Source organism: Anabrus simplex, chromosome 1 (genome assembly GCF_040414725.1).
Source record: "Anabrus simplex isolate iqAnaSimp1 chromosome 1, ASM4041472v1, whole genome shotgun sequence".
NCBI classification, from domain to species: domain Eukaryota; kingdom Metazoa; phylum Arthropoda; class Insecta; order Orthoptera; family Tettigoniidae; genus Anabrus; species Anabrus simplex.
This window is the reverse complement of record NC_090265.1, coordinates 1,648,959,171-1,648,980,307: the sequence shown is the minus strand read 5'-3', so window position 1 is coordinate 1,648,980,307 and position 21,137 is coordinate 1,648,959,171. Positions and strand designations below refer to the sequence as shown.

The 21,137-nt window shown below is 43.1% G+C and overlaps 1 protein-coding gene across 2 annotated transcripts in view; it reads right to left on the bottom strand.

The window, feature by feature from the left end:
- The window catches only part of LOC136858661 (peroxidasin homolog), a 990,357-nt gene that overhangs the window by 949,850 nt on the left and 19,370 nt on the right, over positions 1-21,137 (bottom strand). For both annotated transcript variants that reach the window (XM_067138374.2, XM_067138375.2), the window contains exon 2: positions 19,554-19,898. In XM_067138374.2, coding sequence (XP_066994475.1) covers positions 19,554-19,659 — 106 coding nt within the window. In that variant the 5' untranslated portion in view covers positions 19,660-19,898. The remainder of the gene's footprint in view (positions 1-19,553; positions 19,899-21,137) is intronic.

Genomic DNA, 21,137 nt, shown 5'->3' with positions numbered 1-21,137 from the left:
TTATTATTATTATTATTATTATTATTATTATTATTATTATTATTATTATTATTATTATTATTATTTAATCAACTTAACGTCCAAAGTTGGTTTCCCCTCGGACTCAGCAAGGGATCTCACCTCTACCGCCTTAAGGACAGTTTCCTAGAGCGTGAGACTTTGGGTCGGGGATACAACTGACAAAGAGAACAAGTACCTCACCAAGGCGGCCTGGTCTGCTATGCTGAACAGCGGCCTTGTGGGGGGGGGGGTAGAGATGGGAGGATTGGAAGGGAAGGAAGCGACCGCTGCCTGAATTTAGGTACCATCCCGGCATTTGCATGGAGAAGAAGTGGAGAAACAACAGTAAAAAAGATAGCTGAGGTGGTCATCGGAACCCCCTCTACTCAGATGACCTTTGGAAGGTGAGTGGACCCCTTTCTATATCAAATTTCGTGGCAGAGCCGGGAATCGAACCCGGGCCTCCGTGCGTGGCAACCAATCACGCTAAGCATTACATCTCAGAGGCGGACGTATATTTACTTACTTATATTAGCATTTATTACAATCGCCTTTTCAAAGAACAAGTGGTCTCGCGGTGTAATGACAGCGCACCTGCCTCCTATCCGAAGGCCAAGGATTCGATCTTGGCTTGGCCAGCAATGTTTATTTTTATCTGGATCTGAGGGCTGGTTCGAGATCCATTCAGGCTACGTGATTCCAATTGTCGAGATATCTGACGGTGATGATGCGGCTCCGGTCCAGAGAGCCAAGAATAACGGCCGAGAGGATTCGTCGTGCCGACCACACGACATCTCGTAATGTGCTGACTCTCAGGGATCAGTAGTCAGTCATCGATTGGTAGGCCACTGCCCTTCGGGGCTGTTATACCATGTGGCACCGGAGGCACCAAGTTCAATTCCGGACCAGGTTCGGGAGTTTTATCTGTATCCTGCAATTCATTGGTATAATATTGATAAGGCCTCTGCCACCAAATCAGAAAAGGTGTTGCAAGTTCTGAGATATAATCAACTGATTACAAGGTTTCAACTGAGCCTGACACCGATCTACTTAGGAATGGTAATACAGAAAAGAATGTAACACGCTGTGAAATATCTTTATTGTATTTTTTTTTTTTTTACAATTAGCTTTACGTCGATGGGAGAAAAAAAGGGCTAGGAGTGGGAAAGAAACGGTCGTGGCCTTAATTTAAGGTACAGCTCCAGCATTTGCCTGGCGTGAGAATGAAAAATCACTGAAAACTATCTTCAGCACTTCCGACAGTGGGGTTCGAAACCACATCTCCCGGATGCAAACTCAGAGCAGCGCGCCCCTAACCGCACGGCCAACTCGCCCGGTGTGAAGTATCTGGTGGGCCTAACCCTGCAGGGTCAAGTCCATTATTCTCCTACGTAACGTATCCTCTTTCATCAGTCTCGCCACCACCGAAGCAGTTTTATAAATGCAGCTTCATCCAATGAGTTCTTTCCCCTCTAACATGAACGTTATAACCTCATTCCGAGTACCCTTTGCCACTGTTTTCACTTGTTAATGCCAGCAATAATTCTTGCTATTTTCATGCCTGATACTTTTTAACTTATCCACTCTCGTTCAGCAAGGTCGCTCTGAAATCAAATTGATGTAGAGATAATTAATTCCGTTCGAAAAAATATAAAATTACGTGCGAGGATTGTGCTGATACCACGATTGCAGTTATTTTGGGCGTAGAATTTTAGTTGCGAGGGTTTTGCGTAAGTTTTAGAAAAGAGTGACAGCGCACAGTTAAGGTTTCTTCTTCTTATTTGTTCTTATTTTATTTACTGGGCTCTCCTGTTGCGAATGTTTTGAAATCACACTATTTCCGGTCTTCTTCGACACAATATCTTCTTTGTTTCCTGTCTTATCTACCTCCATAGGCCGCACGAGAGCTGTCAACGTGCTGCTTGTTGTCGCCGTGCTCGGCGTCCGAGCTTTCACCACTTTCATTTTTTGCTTTACTTCGCACAGAAACAGACAACTCTTATAGCGACGATGAATAGGAAAGAGAATGAATGGCATAATTAAGTTAGAGCCTAAGCATTTTCCTGGTGTGAAAATGGGAAACAACGGAAAACCATTTTTTAAGGCCGCCGATAGTGGGTTTCGAACCCCTTATCTCACTCGAAAATTTAAAAGAACCCTCAAATATTTCTCAAATTTTCACGCACTTAGTGAAGTTATGTCACAAATATTATATATCGATAGATCTTGCGTAGGCTAAACGAATTCATTTCTCGGGACATGTGTTATCACGTCGAACACTAATTTTACCGCAGGCAGCGGGATCCAGTTTCACCAGTAAATGGCAGTGGTGCATGATTTGACTTGCAAAGACATTTGGTAGACTCATTAGGCCTTCAGATTCAGCTGGTATAATTTTGCTAGCGTTTATAGATTTGAAATTATTGAATTAATTCGTGTTTATACATACATTTTTAGCGAGGGACCCACTACTGTAGCGAAAAGATATACGTGTCGTACTTAAATAATAATAATAATAATAATAATAATAATAATAATAATAATAATAATAATACACTGGTGGAAAGAAATATTCAAATACCATTGAATAAAGGAATGTAGAATACACAAATTTTGGCAGTATATTTGTCGAGGTAACATGTTTAATTGATTAAAGGTACAAGACTACAGGTTAATATCCGCACGAGAAAAACCATCGCAAATGTGCCATGCTGGTCCATTAATAACCGGTGTAATCGCCTGACTGTTGAATGCAGGCATGCAGACGTGCATGTATTGTGACGTACAGGTGCCGGATATCAGCTTGTGTGATGAGTTCCATGCCTGTTGCACTCGGTCGGTCAATGAAGGGACGGTTAATGCCTGTTGTGGATGACGGTGTTGACGTCCAATGATGTCCCATATATACCTGTTCAATTGGGGACAGATCAGGGGATCGAGCAGGCCAAAGCAACATGTCGAAACTCTGTAGAACACGTTGAGTTAGAACAGCGGCATGGGGGCGTGCATTATCCTGTTGAAAAACACCCCTACCCCCAGGAATGCTCTTCATAAATAGCAGCACAACAGGTCAAATTACCAGACGGACATACCACATCGACAGTCAGGTTGCGTAGGATAACCACGAGAGTGCTTCTGCTGTTATAGGAAATTGCTCCCCACACCAGAACTTCCGGTGTAGGTCCAGTGTGTCGACGTCGCAGACAGGTGGATTGCAGGCGCTCATCAGGCCTCCTTCTAACGAACACACAGCCATCACTGGCACCAAGGCAGAACCGCCTTTGATCGGAAACCAAAACCCACTCCATTCTCCAATGAATTCTCGCTTGACATCACTGAAGTCGCAGACGGCGGTGGTTTTGTGCAAATGGATTGCACGCCGCAGGGTGTCTGGCTCGGAGGTGTCCTTCACGTTACCGATTTCGAACAGTTCGTTGCGTCACTGTGGTGCCAACTGCCGCTCGAATTGCTGCTGTAGACGCAGTCTGCTGCGCCACATACATACGCCAAGTACGATGCCACGGGGACGTCCGGAGCCCGGTCTTCTTGCTAACGTACCTTCTCGTGACCACTAATGCCAGGACGCATACACAGTGGAGACATTTCTGCCAAGTCGTTCTGCAATAGCGCGGAAGGAAAATCCATCTTACGTACCCCTATTATACGCCCTCGTTCAACCTCCCTTAGCTGTTGGTACTGCCTTCTTCGTCGTCGTAAAGGCATTCTTGACCCACTAATAGTCAGCCCGTCCAATCTCATAGGTAACTAAAGCTCTCGAACAGTACAGTGGTTAGTGTGATTAGCTGCCATCTCCAGAGGCCCGGGCTCGATTCCCGGCTCTGCCACAAAATTTGAAAATTGGTACAAGGGTTGGTACCTAGTCCACTCAGCGTAAGGAGGTCAACTGAGTGGAGATGGGGGGTCGATTCCCTCCTCAGCCATCCTCGAAGTGGTTTCCCGCGGTTTCCTACTTCTCCAGGCAAATGGCGGGTTGGTACCTAACTTAAGGCCACAGCCGCCTCTTTCCCTCTTCTTTGTCTGTCCCTTCCAATCTTCCGATCCCCTGCAAGGCCCCAGTTCAGCATATCAAGTGAGGTCACCTGGGCGAGGTAATGGTCCTCCTCCCGAGTTTTATCTCCCCGACTCAAAGTTTCACGTTCGAGGACACCCAGCAGAGGTACAGTAAAACTATCTGAGCCGCCTGATTAGAAAGCCGTATCTGTAATGGCTGAGTTTTTATATTTCAGTTCTTTTTACTGAAAATCCACAGCCTGTTTCCAGTCACTCGAACGGCAGCGGTCCCGGGTTCGATTCTCGGCAGGGTCGGGAATTTTAACCATCATTGGTTAATTTCGCTGGCACAGGGGCTGGGTGTATGTGTCGTCTTCATCATCATTTCAACCTCATCACGACGCGCAGGTCGCCTACGGGAGTCAAATCAAAAGACCTGCACCTGGCGATCCGAACTTGTCCTCGGACACTCCCGGCAGTAAAAGCCATATGCCATTTCATTTTTGCTGGAATTAAAGATGACAGGGAAAGCCTGAGTACCTGGAGACAAATCTGTCGGCCTCTGCTTTGTCCAGCACAAATATCACATAGAGTGACGGGGATCTGAACCACGTAACCCAGCGGTGATAAGCCCGCGCGCTACCGTCTGAGCCACGGAGGCTTTCTTTTATACTAAGATAAATATTATAATACTCCTTAAAATATAAACAGTCTTGTACAAAATGGGAGGGGAAGTCTGACTATAATCTGTTATACAATGCCCTTTCTCTCTCTCTAAATGCATGGTTATAATGTCTCTAGACTCTAAAATTAATCTACAACAAGAGTATTCATTACTCTCACAGGGTGGAAATCGTCCGGAAGTGGTGTAAGTGGATAATTATTGCTTCAACTATACAGACACACTCACTGTCTAGGGTAATTTCAGTTGCTTTTAGTAAAATAGATGAACATTAGCGTCTTCTTTAATGATACCAGCATTACCAGCACGACATTAATTTCTTAAAATATTAAGACATTAAAGGAGGAACGGTAGGAATAAATAACTACCAGTTTTGAAGTATTTACTTGCAGGCATTACACGAACATCGAAATTTGTTCCAAATGACAAAGAGAAAGACTCAAAATCTTGATAAGCTAAAATGTTTGTAGACTAATTACAAAATTACTGAGCCAGGCTGAGTGACTCGGACGGTCGAGTCTGGTCTTGTGAGTCCAAGTTGGGAGGTTAGATCCCAGCACACACTGGTGGTATCAGAAGGTCTTCAAATACGCCAGCCTATTGACGTTGGATTTACTGGGACGTAAGGAACCTCCTAAACAAACACACAAAAAAGGACGGTGGCGTGCACAGGCTAATAAGTGCCAGACGGCTTGCAGATATTGGAATGTCACATTTTGGGCGTGGCGACATCCTGAGCCATATTGTTTGGCTTCCGTGACCGGGTCCGCTGTCACTCACATTTCTTTTTTTTTTTTTTTGCTAGTGGCTTTACGTCGCTCCGACACAGATAGGTCTTATGGCGACGATGGGATAGGAAAGGCCTAGGAGTTGGAAGGAAGCTGAAGTACAGCCCATTTGCCTGGTATGAAAATGGTAAACCACGGAAAACCATCTTCAGGTTTGCCGACAGTGGGATTCGAACCCACTATCGCCCGGATGCAAGCTCACAGCCGCGCGCTCCTAACTGCACGGCCAACTCGCCCGGTTCTCTCACATTAGACAGCTCCTTGGTTGGTTTCGCGACACTGACTGAACCCTGTTCCCGCTCGAAATTCAGAATTACACCGGACAGGCCGAAAATCAAAACTGGGACCTCCAGGTAAGTGGCATGAGGAGTTGCCATAAAGAAATCCCTGCGTACCGAAATTCAAGCACCTCGGAATCTCCAAAAACCGTAAAAGGAGTTAGAAGATGTAAAATCTTTTTTTTTTAACAAAATGACCGCGGAGTCTGATAGCTGAGTGAAAGCGTCTCTGACTTCTGACCAAGCTGGCCTCGGTTCGATTCCATTCCCGGCCAATTAATGTGCGAAATTTTAAATAATACGGACACCACGTAAAAGTGGAGTAGTTTACGTGGCAACTGACCACTGCATCGGTGCACGTAACTACTCCTCGAAGTGGAAGTGGCTGTGTGGTTGTTTACTTCGAGGACGAATGTATCACGCATGAACGAGAGAAACTCTTGACCAGCTGCTGACTTCAGATCGACGTTCAAATCACCACCAAGTACGATAGGTAACAAATGGTGCCCGTTCTCACGAACAAGTTCGAAAATTGATTTTAGCTACTTTAGAGCTGTACGTCATGTAACAACATGTAATACTAAGAGCTTGCGTTCTTATAGCAACGTACTTTACGACGCTACTGATCTAGTACGCCGGCCCCGTGGTGTAGGGGCCGCGTGCCTGCCTCTTACCCGGAGGCCCCGGGTTCGATTCCCGGCCAGGGCAGGGATTTTTTGCCTGGACCTGAGGGCTGGTTCGAGCTCCATTAAGCCTACGTGATTAGAATTTGGGAGGTACCTGACGATGAGATAGCGGCCCAGGTCTAAACAGCCAAGAATAACGGCCGAGAGGATTCGTCGTGCTGACCACACGACACCTCGTAATCTGCAGGCCTTCGGGCTGAACAATGGTCGCTTGATAGGCCAAAGCCATTCAAGGGCTATAGTGCCATGGGGTGGGGGTGTACTGACCTAGTATGCATTGACAAACACTGGTTGCTATGGTTACAGTGGTGGCGAAAATAATTATTTTCTTATTATTATTCTTCTTCTTCTTTTACCATATCCTTCCTGGATGTTGGCTGTCATCAGAGCGATCTGGTTTTTGTCCTCAGCAACTCGATAAAGAGCGGGGTTACTGAGCCCATGCCATTCTCGTTGACTCCCTAGCCTTCTTCTTCTTCTTCTTCTTCTTCGTCGTCGTCGTCGTCTTCTTCTTCTTCTTCTGCCGGTTCTTATTCTTCTTCTTTGGAAAATGGTTGAAGCTATTTCCAGATAGACCCCACTCCAAAATCATATCCAGAGGAGGGCCTGAAATGTGAAACTCGATGTATCTGTCTTACGGTTGGTTGTACCCTCTAAAGATCCAAAACCAAATTTAGACATTTTTTAAAAAATGTGTTTAATGGGGTTTTAAATAAAAGAAATATGACAAAACTGGTTTGACTCTTTCCAAGGAAAATTATTTAACATACGGCAAATCCGATTCTGAGGAAGATGGTAAGAGAGAGAGTTTTTCAAAATAAAAGAACAAATAATTCAGGGTTTAGTAGACGAAGTAGAAAGATTTCCTTCAAGTGAAGTACTAAAGTGCTTTTCAGTGTTTGAAAAAGAAACAAGTAGTGATATGAGTGGTTTCTATGGCAATTCTGATGTATGCAAAGCAGCTGAGTTGTTTGGTATGGATGGTGATATTGTGATATCGTGCGGGGGCAAACTTTTGTCCATGGGGGCCGTTGAGGGTTCTATGGGGTGGGGGGAGATTTGACACTAAATTAATTTCTTTCCTGTTCAGTGTGATCTTAAGGGACAAGAAAAACATACCTGTACAAACAGTAGTATTGGAATATTTTGGAGAGGGATTCTACGCTTTTTTTTTTTATTGTAACATATATTATAAACACAGGGCTCTGCCAAGTTTTGACATGTATGCCCTAGTGTCACCTATATCTTGCAATAGAAGAAGATACAACAATTAAAACTTATAACGCAGAATATATCATGTATTAAACAAAAGGTTACCACAAGTTACAATAATTGCCTGAGCCATAAAGAGATAAAGCAAATACGTATCACATAATTATGATACATAGGGGCGCTAGAGGTAGAAGAAACTTTTTTATGACATAATTGACTTAGAAGATAATTTAAAAACTTTTTATTTAACTTATTACATTGAGGAAATACCACTGTAAGTTAGAATCCCAGAGCCGACAACTAACTCGGCAAAATGTTGCTTGGAGACCGTACCGGCAATGTTTGAAATGCTCTGGACATCTTTCTGCACTTTTGACATCAATACGTATTATGGTGGGAGTCATTTGAAAATTTGCTTTACGAAGTTAGGAATACAAAATTTACGACGCGACGTTACCTAGCAACCCTGCAGGCTGTGATGTGAAGTACTGATGGATGGCCAAGACTGAGACACATATCAGAGAGGAGCGTTAGAGTACAGCTGCTCGATGTGATCTTACAGGCTGTGATGTTAAGTATTGATGATGGCCATGATTGAGAGGCGTGTGAGGAATACGTGCTGAAATTTTGAGTGTACCTTATTGTTGCACCCTGTATAGAAGGCTCTTTTATCAAAGTGGCCTCATCGCATCACACTCTAGAGCAGGGCCTCTCAGGGTGCAAGCACCGGTGCTTTGTAGGGCGCAAGGTGCAAAAGACGACTTCGCTAGGTTGACCGGAATGCAGACCCCCACTCCTAGATTTTGGGCAATAGCACTGCCTCTCTCTTTCCCTACACCTGTCTCGGCCTGTCTACGCCTTCCTCACTTGCTCTTCAGTGTTCCACCATCCGGGCCGTGTTGAACCGAGCTTAACTCTGCGCCACGGTTTGCATGTGTGAGATTTTGGGCGTTTGAAAGGCCCTGCTGTAGAAAACTGATTATTTTATTCGTGGTATTTTCATAGGCCCTGAATCAATATCCCCCCCCCCCCGCACTTTCGATGCACTGAATCCTTCACTTATCCACTCCAAATTCCATACATATGTATCTCTATACCGTTAGATGAAAATTAACTGTTATCAATCTGAGTTTCTATTGAAACACTTATTTATGACCATTTCAATTTCCCAAAGGGGCAAATGACACAATTTTTTTAATATTAACCTCATATTTGATTTTATAACAGAAGGAGAAGATCAAGGAGAGTGGGACCTTGCCTGTAAGTTGTTTCAAATAATCCAACAGGTGGGGGCTTCAGAGGGGTCATAAAATATTAAACTCGGTGCATCCTTTTTTACAGTCAGTTTTACGGGAAAATTGCATATGATATTAGTGATTTGCAAACTGTTGTCCTATTTTCTTCGACAGATTTAAAAATAGGTGATATATCTGTGACAGTCGTCTGTAAGAACCAGTAAACCCCTACATCAGGACAAGCCGCTATCAGGGAGGGACTGTCCACCTCAACGAAGTCCAATGTATGAAGTCTGATCAAAACATGTCAGTTTCAGGGCGTTGCTCAAGCGGACATGCAACGTAGCGCGGCTCCAATGCGGGTAAATAAGCACGGACATATAGGCAAAAGGATTAATGTGGCAGTCGTGTCGTGCCAAGGTGCGTGCGTTAAATACAGCCACGTGAACTATGGCGACGTTATTACCAAATGCGTCCAAACAGGACCAACGTGCTGTTATTCTCGACATCAGATTCGGTTCTCTCAAAAAGGCCTTGAAGGGTCAATGCTTCCTGTCGGACGAGGATGTGAAGCAGACGGTTACGGACTTCTTCACGTAGCAGGGCACTGTGCTTTGACACACGGGGATCTTCAACCTGGTGCATCGGTGGGATGAGTGCCTTAATGCGATTTTCCTTGATTAGCATCCCGATTCAGGATTGTGTGGGCGTCGCAAAGAAACTTTTTGATTGCCCCTTATTATACAGTTACCGTGGGCAGGCATTTAGATTCGACACAATTTAGACAGCCAGGGTGGCAATTACAGCGTTCGGTTTTATTATATCGGATAGTACACAAACAGATCTCTGCTTACGAGCTGAGATTTAAATAATGTTGTAAGGTAATCACGAAATCTGTCACCGGAGATCTCTTTTACATGACAACAGCGTACAGCATCGAGTAAATGAAATGGCTCATGACATTTTTCAGTGCCGGAAGTGTCCTAGGACATGTTCGGCCCGCCAGATGCGGAAAATTTGATATGACTCCCGTAGGCGACCTGCGCTTCGTGATGAGGACGAAATGATGATGAAGACGACACATAGACCCAGCTCCCGTCCAGCGGAATTAACCAATGATAGTTAAAATTCCCTACTCTTCCGGGAATCGAACCCGGGACCTCTTTGACCAAAGGCCTGTACGCTAACGACACTAATGTCCAAAAGTTAAGCATAAGTTACGAGTAAGCAGGGCAACAGGAAATAGACCGCAATCGCGCGACATATGCACCTCCCAAATTTACGTGTTCGCTCTGTATAGGAAAGAAGTATTCCTTGCTTTGACTAGCGGCGTAACCGCAAGGTAAACACAGCCACTGCCTGCGCTCCATATTCCCTCAATCGTGTTTGCCGTGTTATAGTGTGCGGAGTGTAGCCTCATGGTGAACATGACAACATAATGGCAAAAGGACGCCAATTTGGACCCCGTTTTGCAGGGTAGAATACTCGGTTGCCTGGAAGCAGGCCAGACACAGACCGAAGTCGCCGTATCCTTGAATGTGCCACAAAGTGTCATTTCCGTGCTTTGGAGACGATTTCGAGACACAGAAGATGTTTGTCGTAGGCCAGTACCAGGTCGACATCTTCATGGGTGGTCCGAGGAAGACTGTTATCGCTCGGAGATACAAGGATGAAGTACTGAGCAGGACCGATATGTGGCCTTAATCGCCCGATTAAATCGGAGTGCACCTGCAAGACAATTTTGTCGGCGGAGCTTGCAGTCGTCTCAGGGGTTGCCGTTTCCCAGCAAACTGTGTACCGGCGGCTGTTTTCTCGACGTCCAGCGATGTGCGTCGTGCTCACTCCAGCACAGAGACGGACCCGTTTACTGTGGAGCCGTCAACATCAAAACTGAACCATGAATGAATGGAGGCATCTACTCTTCACAGATGAATCCCGCTTCAGTTTGCAGAACAATCCCCGTCGCACATTAATATTGAGAGAACCGGGTAGCCGATGCAACCACAGGAACATCGTGGAACGGGACCAGTATGGTGGTGTTGGTGGCATCATAGTGTGGAGCGACTCCATGTTGAATGGTCGTACGGACCTGCACATCTTCATGGGTGGTCCGAGGAACACTGTTAACGCACGGAGATACAGGGATGAGGTACTGAGACCACTTGTTCGACTCTTCAGAGGTGCGGTTGGTCCAGACTTCCTCTTAATGGACGATAATGCCCGATCGCACCGCGCTGCTGTGGTGGATGAATTTGTGGTTGGGGAAGATAGCCATCGCATGGACTGGGCAGAGAGGTCTGAAGCTCTGAATCCTTTAGAACATGCCTGGGTGCATTGGGGAGGCGAATTGCATCCCGTCAGCCTCCACCAAGGACCCTCCACGACCTTCGCATTGCCCTTTCGGTGCCCTTTCGGAGGAATGGGATCGACTGCCACAAGAGCTATTGGACCATCTGATAGAGGGCATGCCACGTCGCTGCGAAGCATGTGTGGCCGTTAGGGGTAACCATATACCCTATTAACAACATATATTGTTGTGGAAGACATTGCCAAGTTTTGTTAATTGTTGTCAAAGGTGTACCTTAGCTATCAGAACCTTTCTGACACTGTTTTTTTTTTTTTTTGTTTGGACAAGTTGTGTGACATATGGTGTGTGAGTCAGCTTCCGTTTGTTCAGCAATCCGTCTCACATTTCTATCGTGCGGTATGGCCTCGTTTAGTTATTATGCTTAACTTTTGGACACTAGTGTATTTGGCCATGGAGCCGGACTATGGCATGGACTGTGGAATGAATATGAATATAATTTATTTACCACAATTCTGAGCTGAAATATGGAAGGTCTAGAGAAAAATGGTGGGCCCCATATACATAAAAGACATTCTTACGCCCTTCAAAGAATATCGACTTTCTCTGCCGTGTTTAACCCGCGACTTTCGGATCCGGAAACAACACTCTACCAGTAATTCACAACGTAAGCTATAATAATAATAATAATAATAATAATAATAATAATAATAATAATAATAATAATAATAATAATAATAATAATAATAATAATTGTACCGGGAGGTACACCTCTACGCCGCAAGTTTAAATATTGCGCCAATTGGAACTCATCTACAGGAGAAACTCTGAACTTTAAAAACTGTATCTACTCATACGTTTTCTCAGAAGATGTTACTACCGTAAATTTTGTGATTACGAAGTTGTCAGTACTGTATGAAGGTCAACTTGTTTTGTTTTCTATTGATCAAGAAGTGTGGACATTCTCTGATAGATGTGTCTACAAAAAACTATGATCATGCACCCTGGTGCGAAGTTAAGGAACTTTTTGAAGAAATTTTGTATTCATAAGTTTTCTCTTTACTAAATTTCGTTCTTTCATTGGTGGGTTGGCAATATTAATCTTTTCTTTCCGCCAGTTTTGAATTGAGCCAACCCAGAATTTCTGTAATTAATTTTTGAACAATCGTGTATTTCTTCGACTCGGAGTGTATTTTCTAGACGGACCAATAAAGAAAGAGGGTATGGCTTGATTATTCATGAAAGGTCTCGAATCTTCCATGAGGGTATAAAAACTGCTGAGTTTCTTGTCTCTGGGCCACTCGAACAACATCTAGCATAGTGTGTAGCAGGAGGCGGGAAGCGCCTCTTTCATCCGGCAGCAGCTCTTCAACAAGGTAATGGCTACTTAACATCTTTATTTCTTGCTAGCTCAGCAGTTTAATCCGCGGGGAAGGTCCGAGACCTTTATTATGTAATAAACATGTAATCTCCCATCGTCTTGTAAAACTTCAAATATCTTTAACTGTAATTCAGGGATAGAGAGTGCTTTACCCTCTCGAGCTCCCCTTCATACCAGTTTGAGGTGACTACGTTTTGTAACTGGTTTTCTTCCTTTCTGTAATGTCTTACATTTTTTTATACGGGTCACCTCCATAGTTTGGGAATAGCCCCTGTTTCATCGGCCTAGTGTCTCTTAGGTTTTAAAAAGCTTTCATGTAGGAGTGTAAGTACTCGCCTCCATTCTACTTGGTATCGCGGGCCATTTACTTAACCTTTTCTTGTCGGCTAAGGCCCAGTAGATTGGGTACAAGATACCCCTGTTTCATTGTAAGTTGTGCCTTGATGGCAATCATGTGTAAAAGTCTGGTATTACCTTTATAAGCTTGAAAAATTGAGAACGGGTCAGCTCTTTCTAGTATTTGGATATGTGCCTCTAGGAGGCCTGACATTGCTAGGTGGGAGCAAGTGCTCCATGTTATTAGGGGTTTCCTGCCCTTTGGTAATATGTGGTTGTGAGCTGAGAGCTCAGAAATTGTAAAAAGTGGGGCTTGAAGCCCAAATCGTTAATTTGTATCTAAATCTTGGCTTTCCTGGTCTTGGACCTGATTACTTGTTGACTTGTTGTTATTTGTTGAATGTTCAAATTCTATGTAATTATTGTTAAGTTTTGCTATTTTCGAAAATATAACCTTTAATGCAATTTTAATTCGTATCTCGGCCTTGTAGTTAGACCTATTCCAGCCCGCATCTTCTTTCACCTCTGCATTCCACGGGTATCCCGTAATAATAATAATAATAATAATAATAATAATAATAATAATAATAATAATAATAATAATAATAATAATAATAATAATAATAATACCAGGCAAGTTGGCCATGCGGTCAGAGGCACGCAGCTGCGAGCTTGCATCCTGGAGATTGTGGGTTCGAGCCCCACTGTCAGCAGCCCTGAAGGTGATTTTCAATTGTTTCCCATTTTCACACCAGGCAAATGCTGGTACTGTACATTAATTAAGGCCACGGTCGCTTCTTTCCTACTCTTAGGCCTTCCCTATCCCATCGTCGCCATAAGACCTCTCTGTTTCGGTGTGATGTAAAGCAAAGTTGAAATAAAAAGTCTCACCCAGGGAGGTAGCCATGCTCTTAGGTTCACGTGGGTGTGAGCTTGCTTTGAGGAAATAGTGGGTTTCAACACACTGTCGGCATCCCTGAAGATGATTTTCAGCTGTTTCCGATTTTCACACCGGGCAAATGCTGGGGTTGTACCTTAAGGCCACGGTTACTACATTCCCATTCCTGGCCTTTTCTTATCCCTATGTCGCCGAATGCATTCGATGTGTTAGTGCGACCTCAAACCACTAGGTAAGGTAAGGGTTATTCTGCCCGAAGGCAGGTCCGAACTTCCGCAGAGGTGTTCCTGAGCCGGAGTTTACGTACGGTAGGTTGGCCAGTTCCTTTCCGCTCCTCCATTCCCTTACCCCCCACCAACAGCGCGTGGCAACCCATCCAACTCCTGACCACGCCCAATATTGCTTAACTTCGGAGATCTCACGGGATCCGGTGTTTCAACACGGCTACGGCCGTCGGCTCAAACCACTAGAAAAACATATATTTACAATTTGCTTTACGTCACACCGACACAGACAGATCATGTGGCGACGATGGGATAGGAAACGTCTAGGCGTGAGAAGGAAGCGGTTCTGGCCTTAATTAAGGTACAGCGCCAGCATTTGCTTGGTGTGAAAATGAGAAACCAAGGAAATCCATCTTTAGGGCTGCCGACAGTGGGAATTGGAACCCACTATCTCCCGAATGCAAGCGCACAGCTGTGCGTCCCCCTAACAGCACGACCAGCTCGCTCGGTACAAATAGGTCTTATGGCGACGAATGGATAGAAAAGGAGCTAGGAGCAGGCCTTAAGTAAGTTACAGACCCATCATTTGCCTGGTTTGAAACTGAGAAACCACGGAATAACATGTTTAGGGCTGTCTACAGTGAGGTTCGTACCCACTATCTCCCGATTGCAAGTTGACAGCTACGTGACCCGAACAACACAACCACTCGCTCAGCCGTAATAATAATAATAATAATAATAATAATAATAATAATAATAATAATAATAATAATAATAATAATCATATATGACTCAAAACCGTAAACGGCAATGCCATGGTACGTTAATGTCAAGAAAGATCTTAAAGAACTGGGCCTACAAGCAGAAGATGCACAAAACCGAAATCTTTTCAGAGCAGCCATCAAGACTTTTGGGACGAAAAACGGGCAACTGGTTCTAAATGGACAGAAGAACGTCGTGCTAAACACAGTGAGCTAATGAAGACGATGTGGATCAAGCGAAAAATGAACAAATGCCAGAATGTAAAGTGAGGCTTATCGTAGTCCCTAGTTGGCCGATTAGAAAAGTTGAATGAATGAATAGTAATAATAATAATAATAACATCACCTTTCTACTTTTGTAACATTACACATCTTTCAAAGAAAGCTAATTGTTTTCCTAAATAATGTATTAACTTAAATAATGCAGTGTTATCGTACTCAACTTATACATTGCAAAACAACATCTTTATCCACCTTCAGGCATATTTACGCAAGCTGCCGCCGCGAAGACGCATCGTAAGCTGTTTGAAAGTATGATCAACAATGGCTCGAAAAGCTCATCTAAGAAGACTGAATCGTTCAGTTGTTTTGGCCGGCTTCTAAAGACTGAGGATCTCATGCGTCGTAAGTATTGTTTCACTCAGCATCATCTAGAAGCAAAACATAACGTGTTCTTCTGCTTATTCCTTAAAATTTATTTCCCATACCAGTGTGGCCTCTTTTTATTGCTGTCACCACTTAACAACATTGCATTTTTAAAACATTATGTGTTAAAAACTTTTATTCGAACATTAAGGAATAATAATCGTATGATCCCCCAGATACCGTCTGCATGCATTTTAATTTGAATTTTGTGGGGTAAACAACCAAAGTGCCACCACATGCCGACATCGTACGATATGGAGTGTCGAATGGACTTTTAATTCACCACTCAAAAACTCTATAACTTAAGCAGGGTTTCAACCGGCGGACTTTGAATCCGGAGGCCGACACTCTACAACTGATTTACGGAGGATACTATTTCGCAATGATATATTCAGTTATTAATTACTTATTAATAACAATGGTAGTGTAACACCAACACTTATTTTTGGATGCAAGGCTTGAAGGACATCTGGAGAGTCTGGAAGAATATCACTGTCTTAGATCAATATGTGGGGGCAAAATGATTCTAACGTCGAACAAACTTCAGGGGCCAATACGCTACCATGAACATTGAAGTAATGGTCATCAAACATCGACAGATGTGAGTCAGCCATGACCGTCTTTTGGATGCTACACAGTCCATACAATGCATTGAACGATGGTAAACCGAAACAGTGGGAGGAGAGGAGGAAGGATGAGGCATAGTACTAGAGAAGTAGGCTCATGTCCTTGTACGAAAATGGTGCAGCTCTTTTCAGACTCCCCACCCCGATGAAGGTCAGCTACGCGTGCCTTTTTTACACATATGCTGGCCCTCCTGACATTTTAACATTTCTGGCCGTACCGGGAATCAAACTCAGGCATCCCATGACCGTAGCTAATAGTATTAACAATTTCGCTATGGAGGCGGACAGTCATAGTATTATATAATTATGTAATATATATCATAACATAATCCACCTGTATAAAAACATAATACATTATTATTAAATTAGATTTAAATTATACGGTAGATAGGTAGATTGCAGATGTTAATTAGTTCATTTTTTATTATTTTTTAGTACAGTTATCAATGCTTGCAGTTTCTTAGTTTCCGTATAAGACCTAGAGGTTCCTTATTTTAATAATAATAATAATAATAATAATAATAGTAATAATTTTTAAAATCCGAATTCGGCTAACTATGGACCACATAGAAATTAAGCCTTCTTCATATTATTATTATTATTATTATTATTATTATTATTATTATTATTATTATTATTATTATTATTATTATTATTATTATTATGCTCTTTCCAGTACCTCTTCATTATTTCACTTTTGAACTTTCTCTGCTCCTCGGGTATTATCAAAATAGTCGTACATTTTGGAGGTATCTCTGCGAATATCTTGATGTTATCCATTCTGCTTCTGAACTGATTTCCATTGTCGATCACATCTGCAGTAAGTGCACTTTCTTGAGCATCCATATTGACCTCGTCCACCCACTTCGTTGTAACCTTCAGTCCTACGATGAACTTAAATATCTTCTTCGTTCTCGATCCTCGTCCATTCTTACCAGATGTCCGTAGAATTTCAGTCATCAATCAATCAATACTGATCTGTATTCAAGGCAGTCACCCAGGTAGCAGTTTCCCTGTTTGTTGTTTTTCTAGCTTTTTCTTTAGTAATTTGAAAGAAATTGGAAATTTATTGAATATCTCCCTTGGTAAGTTATTCTAATCCCTAACACCCCTACCTATAAACGAATATTTGCCCCAATTTGTCCTATTGAATTCCAACTGTATCTTCATATTGTGATCTTTCCTGCTTTTAAATACACCATTCATACTTATTCGTCTACTAATGTCATTCCACACCAGCTATCCGTTGACAGCTCTGAACATGCCACTTAGTCGAGCAGCTCGCCTTCTTTCTCCCAGGTCTTCCCAGCCCAGACTTTGTAATATTTTTGAAACGCTACTCTTTTGTCGGAAATCACGCAGAATAAATCGAACTTCTTTTATTTGGATTTTTTTCCAGTTCTTGAATCAAGTAATCCTGGTGAGGGTCCCATACACTGGAACCATACTCTAGTTGCGGTCTTACCAGAGACTTATATACCATCTGCTTTACATCCTTACTACAACCCTTAAACGCCCTCATAACTATGTGCAGAATCTTTACCATATATACAAAAAGAGGTGGTACTCCTTGTTTCGGCACACGGCGAGACTTCTTAAAAGGATGTAATAATAATAATAACAATAATAATAATAATAATAATAATAATAATAATAATAATAATAATAATAATAATAATAATGTGGTATTGATAATATTTTTATTTTAATCTTAAAAGGTCTTCATTATTTCTTTTCTTCCATATCCCATCAATATCTCTCTGATCCTAGACTTTTCCTCAACATTTTCCTTTCCCTTCCTTTTCGATTTTCTGCAGTTCTTCTTTCTTATTTAGTGTTAGGCATTCCTAGTCATACAGACCCTCTAGTTTTCCTACTGTGTTTTAGAGCCTTGTAGGATATTGTTCGCGTATAGTAATAATAATAATAATAATAATAATAATAATAATAATAATAATAATAATAATAATAATAATAATAATAATGGGACTGAGATACCATAATCAATGTCACGCTCAACAAAAACAGACCAGGTATTATTCTAATCTATAAAGCAAAAAGGTCCACGTCCCTTATAGAAATAATTGCTTGTCCAAACACCTCCAATCCGCAAACAAGCAAACAAACAATAGCCACAGAGGTAATAACATACATAGAATTGGCAATAGAAATGCAACGTCTGTGGAAACTAGAAACAGTCATCACAGTTCCAATAGTGATATCATGCACTGATGTTGTTCCGAAAAGCTTTCACTGCTCTCTGGCTGCATTAAACCTACATCAGCACACTTGCGTTGAACTGCTGAAAGCCCCCTCCTGAGCACCTGCCACACAGTCAGATAGTTTCTAGGATCGACTTTTTCTCTGCGTTAAACAATATGAAAATCCAAGCCCCAGTTTTGATGATACTGAAGGGCAGATTCTCAAAAAGAATAGATGAAGAAAGTCTTAGGGACATCATTTTTGCACGTTTGTTGTACCAACGAAAAGTTTACTTTTGTACATCTGCATGAAGTTTGGCAATATTTCTTACTATTCTAATGTAGGCCTATGTGCTTTTCGTGTGTCTAGTTTATTCTGTACGAGCTTTGATATCAAAAATGGCGTCAACGCATAAAAATCTTCTAGACCTACTGTATATCATATATTATGACCAATTTTATTTTAATAAATCTTTCTTTCTTTCTTAATCCGTTTACCTTCCTGATTTGGTTTTCCCTCAGACTCGGCGAGGAATCCCACCTCTATCGCCTCAAGGACAGTGCCCTGGAGCGTGAAACTTTTGGTCGGGCGATACAACTGGGAAGTAGGACCAGAACCTCGCCCAGGCGTCTACACCTGCTATGCTGAACAGGGGTCTTGTGTGTGGGGGGGGGGGGATGGGAAGATTGGAAGGGATAGACAAGGAAGAGGAAAGGAAGTGTTCGTAGCCTTATGTTAGGTACCATCCCGGGATTTGCTTCGAGAAGAAGTGGGAAACCACGGAAAACCACTTCGAGGATGGCTGAGATGGGAATCGACCCCCTACCCCTTCCACTATTTAGTTGAACACGCCAGGCTGAGTGGATCCCATTCCAGCCCTCGTACCACTTTTCAAATTTCGTGGCAGAGCCAGGAATCGAACCCGGGCCTACGGGGATGGGGGGCAGTTAATCACGCTAACCACTACACCACAGAGGCGGACTTTAATAAATCCTTGACGATATAACTACCTCTACGACCTGTCCGAGTGGTTCATGAGCCTCGGCGTAAATTTTGTTACCGATTAGTGGAGGCGCGTGTATTTGTATAACTCTCAAAGGAACTTACTTTTGATTTTATAGTTATAGATTTTCATTCATATTGCCCGTTCTAAGCGGCCAATATACGTTTACGAAACACATTATACATCTTTAATAGCGTAGTTTAATTGGGGAACGTTGTGTGCTGTTGAATCTCAGATTAATTAAATTAAAGTAGGAAATAATGTAAAATGTAGAACTCACCTGAGGAGGAGGACTCGACCGCTGAGAGCAGGAGAATGGTAAGGACGAGGTGGAGGGTCTCCAACCTGGAGAACATCGTCTTCGTCACCCGCATCATCTTGTCCATCGCTCATGGCACAGTAGGACACTCCACACGCCTGTCTCTTCAGTAACTGACACACAACACACGGCTAAGCTTGAGCCAGTGACATTACAAACAACACTTCACTTTCTTCTCTCTAAGTTCTTCCACCGTCAGTAATTCGAGCGACGCGTGCAGACACGTGCTTATGACACAAGCATGATCAAGCGTTAGTCTCACAGCCTCACTGGTGTACGAACCACTTTAGTCTCCTGATCTCTAACCTATAAAGGATAATGTTATTATAAATTGTTGTTTCAAACAGTTACTTTGGGCATTGTAAGGGGCGGATTTTAACATGTTTGCATGTATTATTATTTAGTTGTAAATCATATACACTAAAATATAAATTGTCCGACTCATTAGCTGAATGGTCAGCGTACTGGCCTTCGGTTCAGTGAGTCCCGGGTTCGATTCCCGGCCGATACTAGGATTTTAGCCATCATTGGTTAATTCCAGTGGCTCGGGCGCTGGGTGTTTGTGTTGTCCCCAACATCCCTGCAACTCATGCACCACACATAACACTATCCTCCACCACAATAACACGCAGTTACCTACAGATGGCACATGTCTCCCACCCTCATCGGAGGGTCTGCCTTACAAGGGCTGCGCCCGGCTAGAAATAGCCACACGAAAAAAATATTATATAAATGCATTTCAGGTTGTTTACAACCAAAGGACAAGCTTTCATAGTGCATACAAGCGTATTTAAGTGGACCATGCATATCTAAGCTTTAGGCGCATATAGAGGGGTGCTGTATTTTATTGTCCGCCTCTGTGGTGTAGTGGTTAGCGTGATTAGCTGCCACCCCCGGAGGTCCGGGTTCGATTCCCGGCTCTGCCACGAAAATTTGGAAAGTGGTACGAGGGCTGGAACGGGGTCCAGTCAGCCTCGGAAGGTCAACTGAGTAGAGGTGGGTTCGATTCCCACCTCAGCCATCCTCGAAGTGGTTTTCCGTGGTTTCCCACTTCTCCTCCAGGCGAATGCCGGGATGGTACCTAACTTAAGGCCACGGCCGCTTCCTTCCCTCTTCCTTGTCTATCCCTTCCAATCTTCCCATCCCTCCACAAGGCCCCTGTTCAGCATAGCAGGTGAGGCCGCCTGGGCGAGGTACTGGTCATTCTCCCCAGTTGTATCCCCCGACCAAGAGTCTGAAGCTCCAGGACACTGCCCTTGAGGCGGTAGAGGTGGGATCCCTCGCTGAGTCCGAGGGAAAAGCCGAACCTGTTGGGTAAACAGATGATGATGATGATGATGATGAATGTGGTGCTTGAAAGAAGATTAACAATAAGGAAAAAATCGGAAAAATAGTGTAGAGAAGAAACGGATTTTATTAGTTAATTACATTCTGACAAAATTCAGACATTGCTCTATTATGGGAATATAATGGGTGTGATTTTACGGTAATAAATGGTGCACTTGTGGACAGTGTAAATGTATAATATTGAGACGGTATGATTCA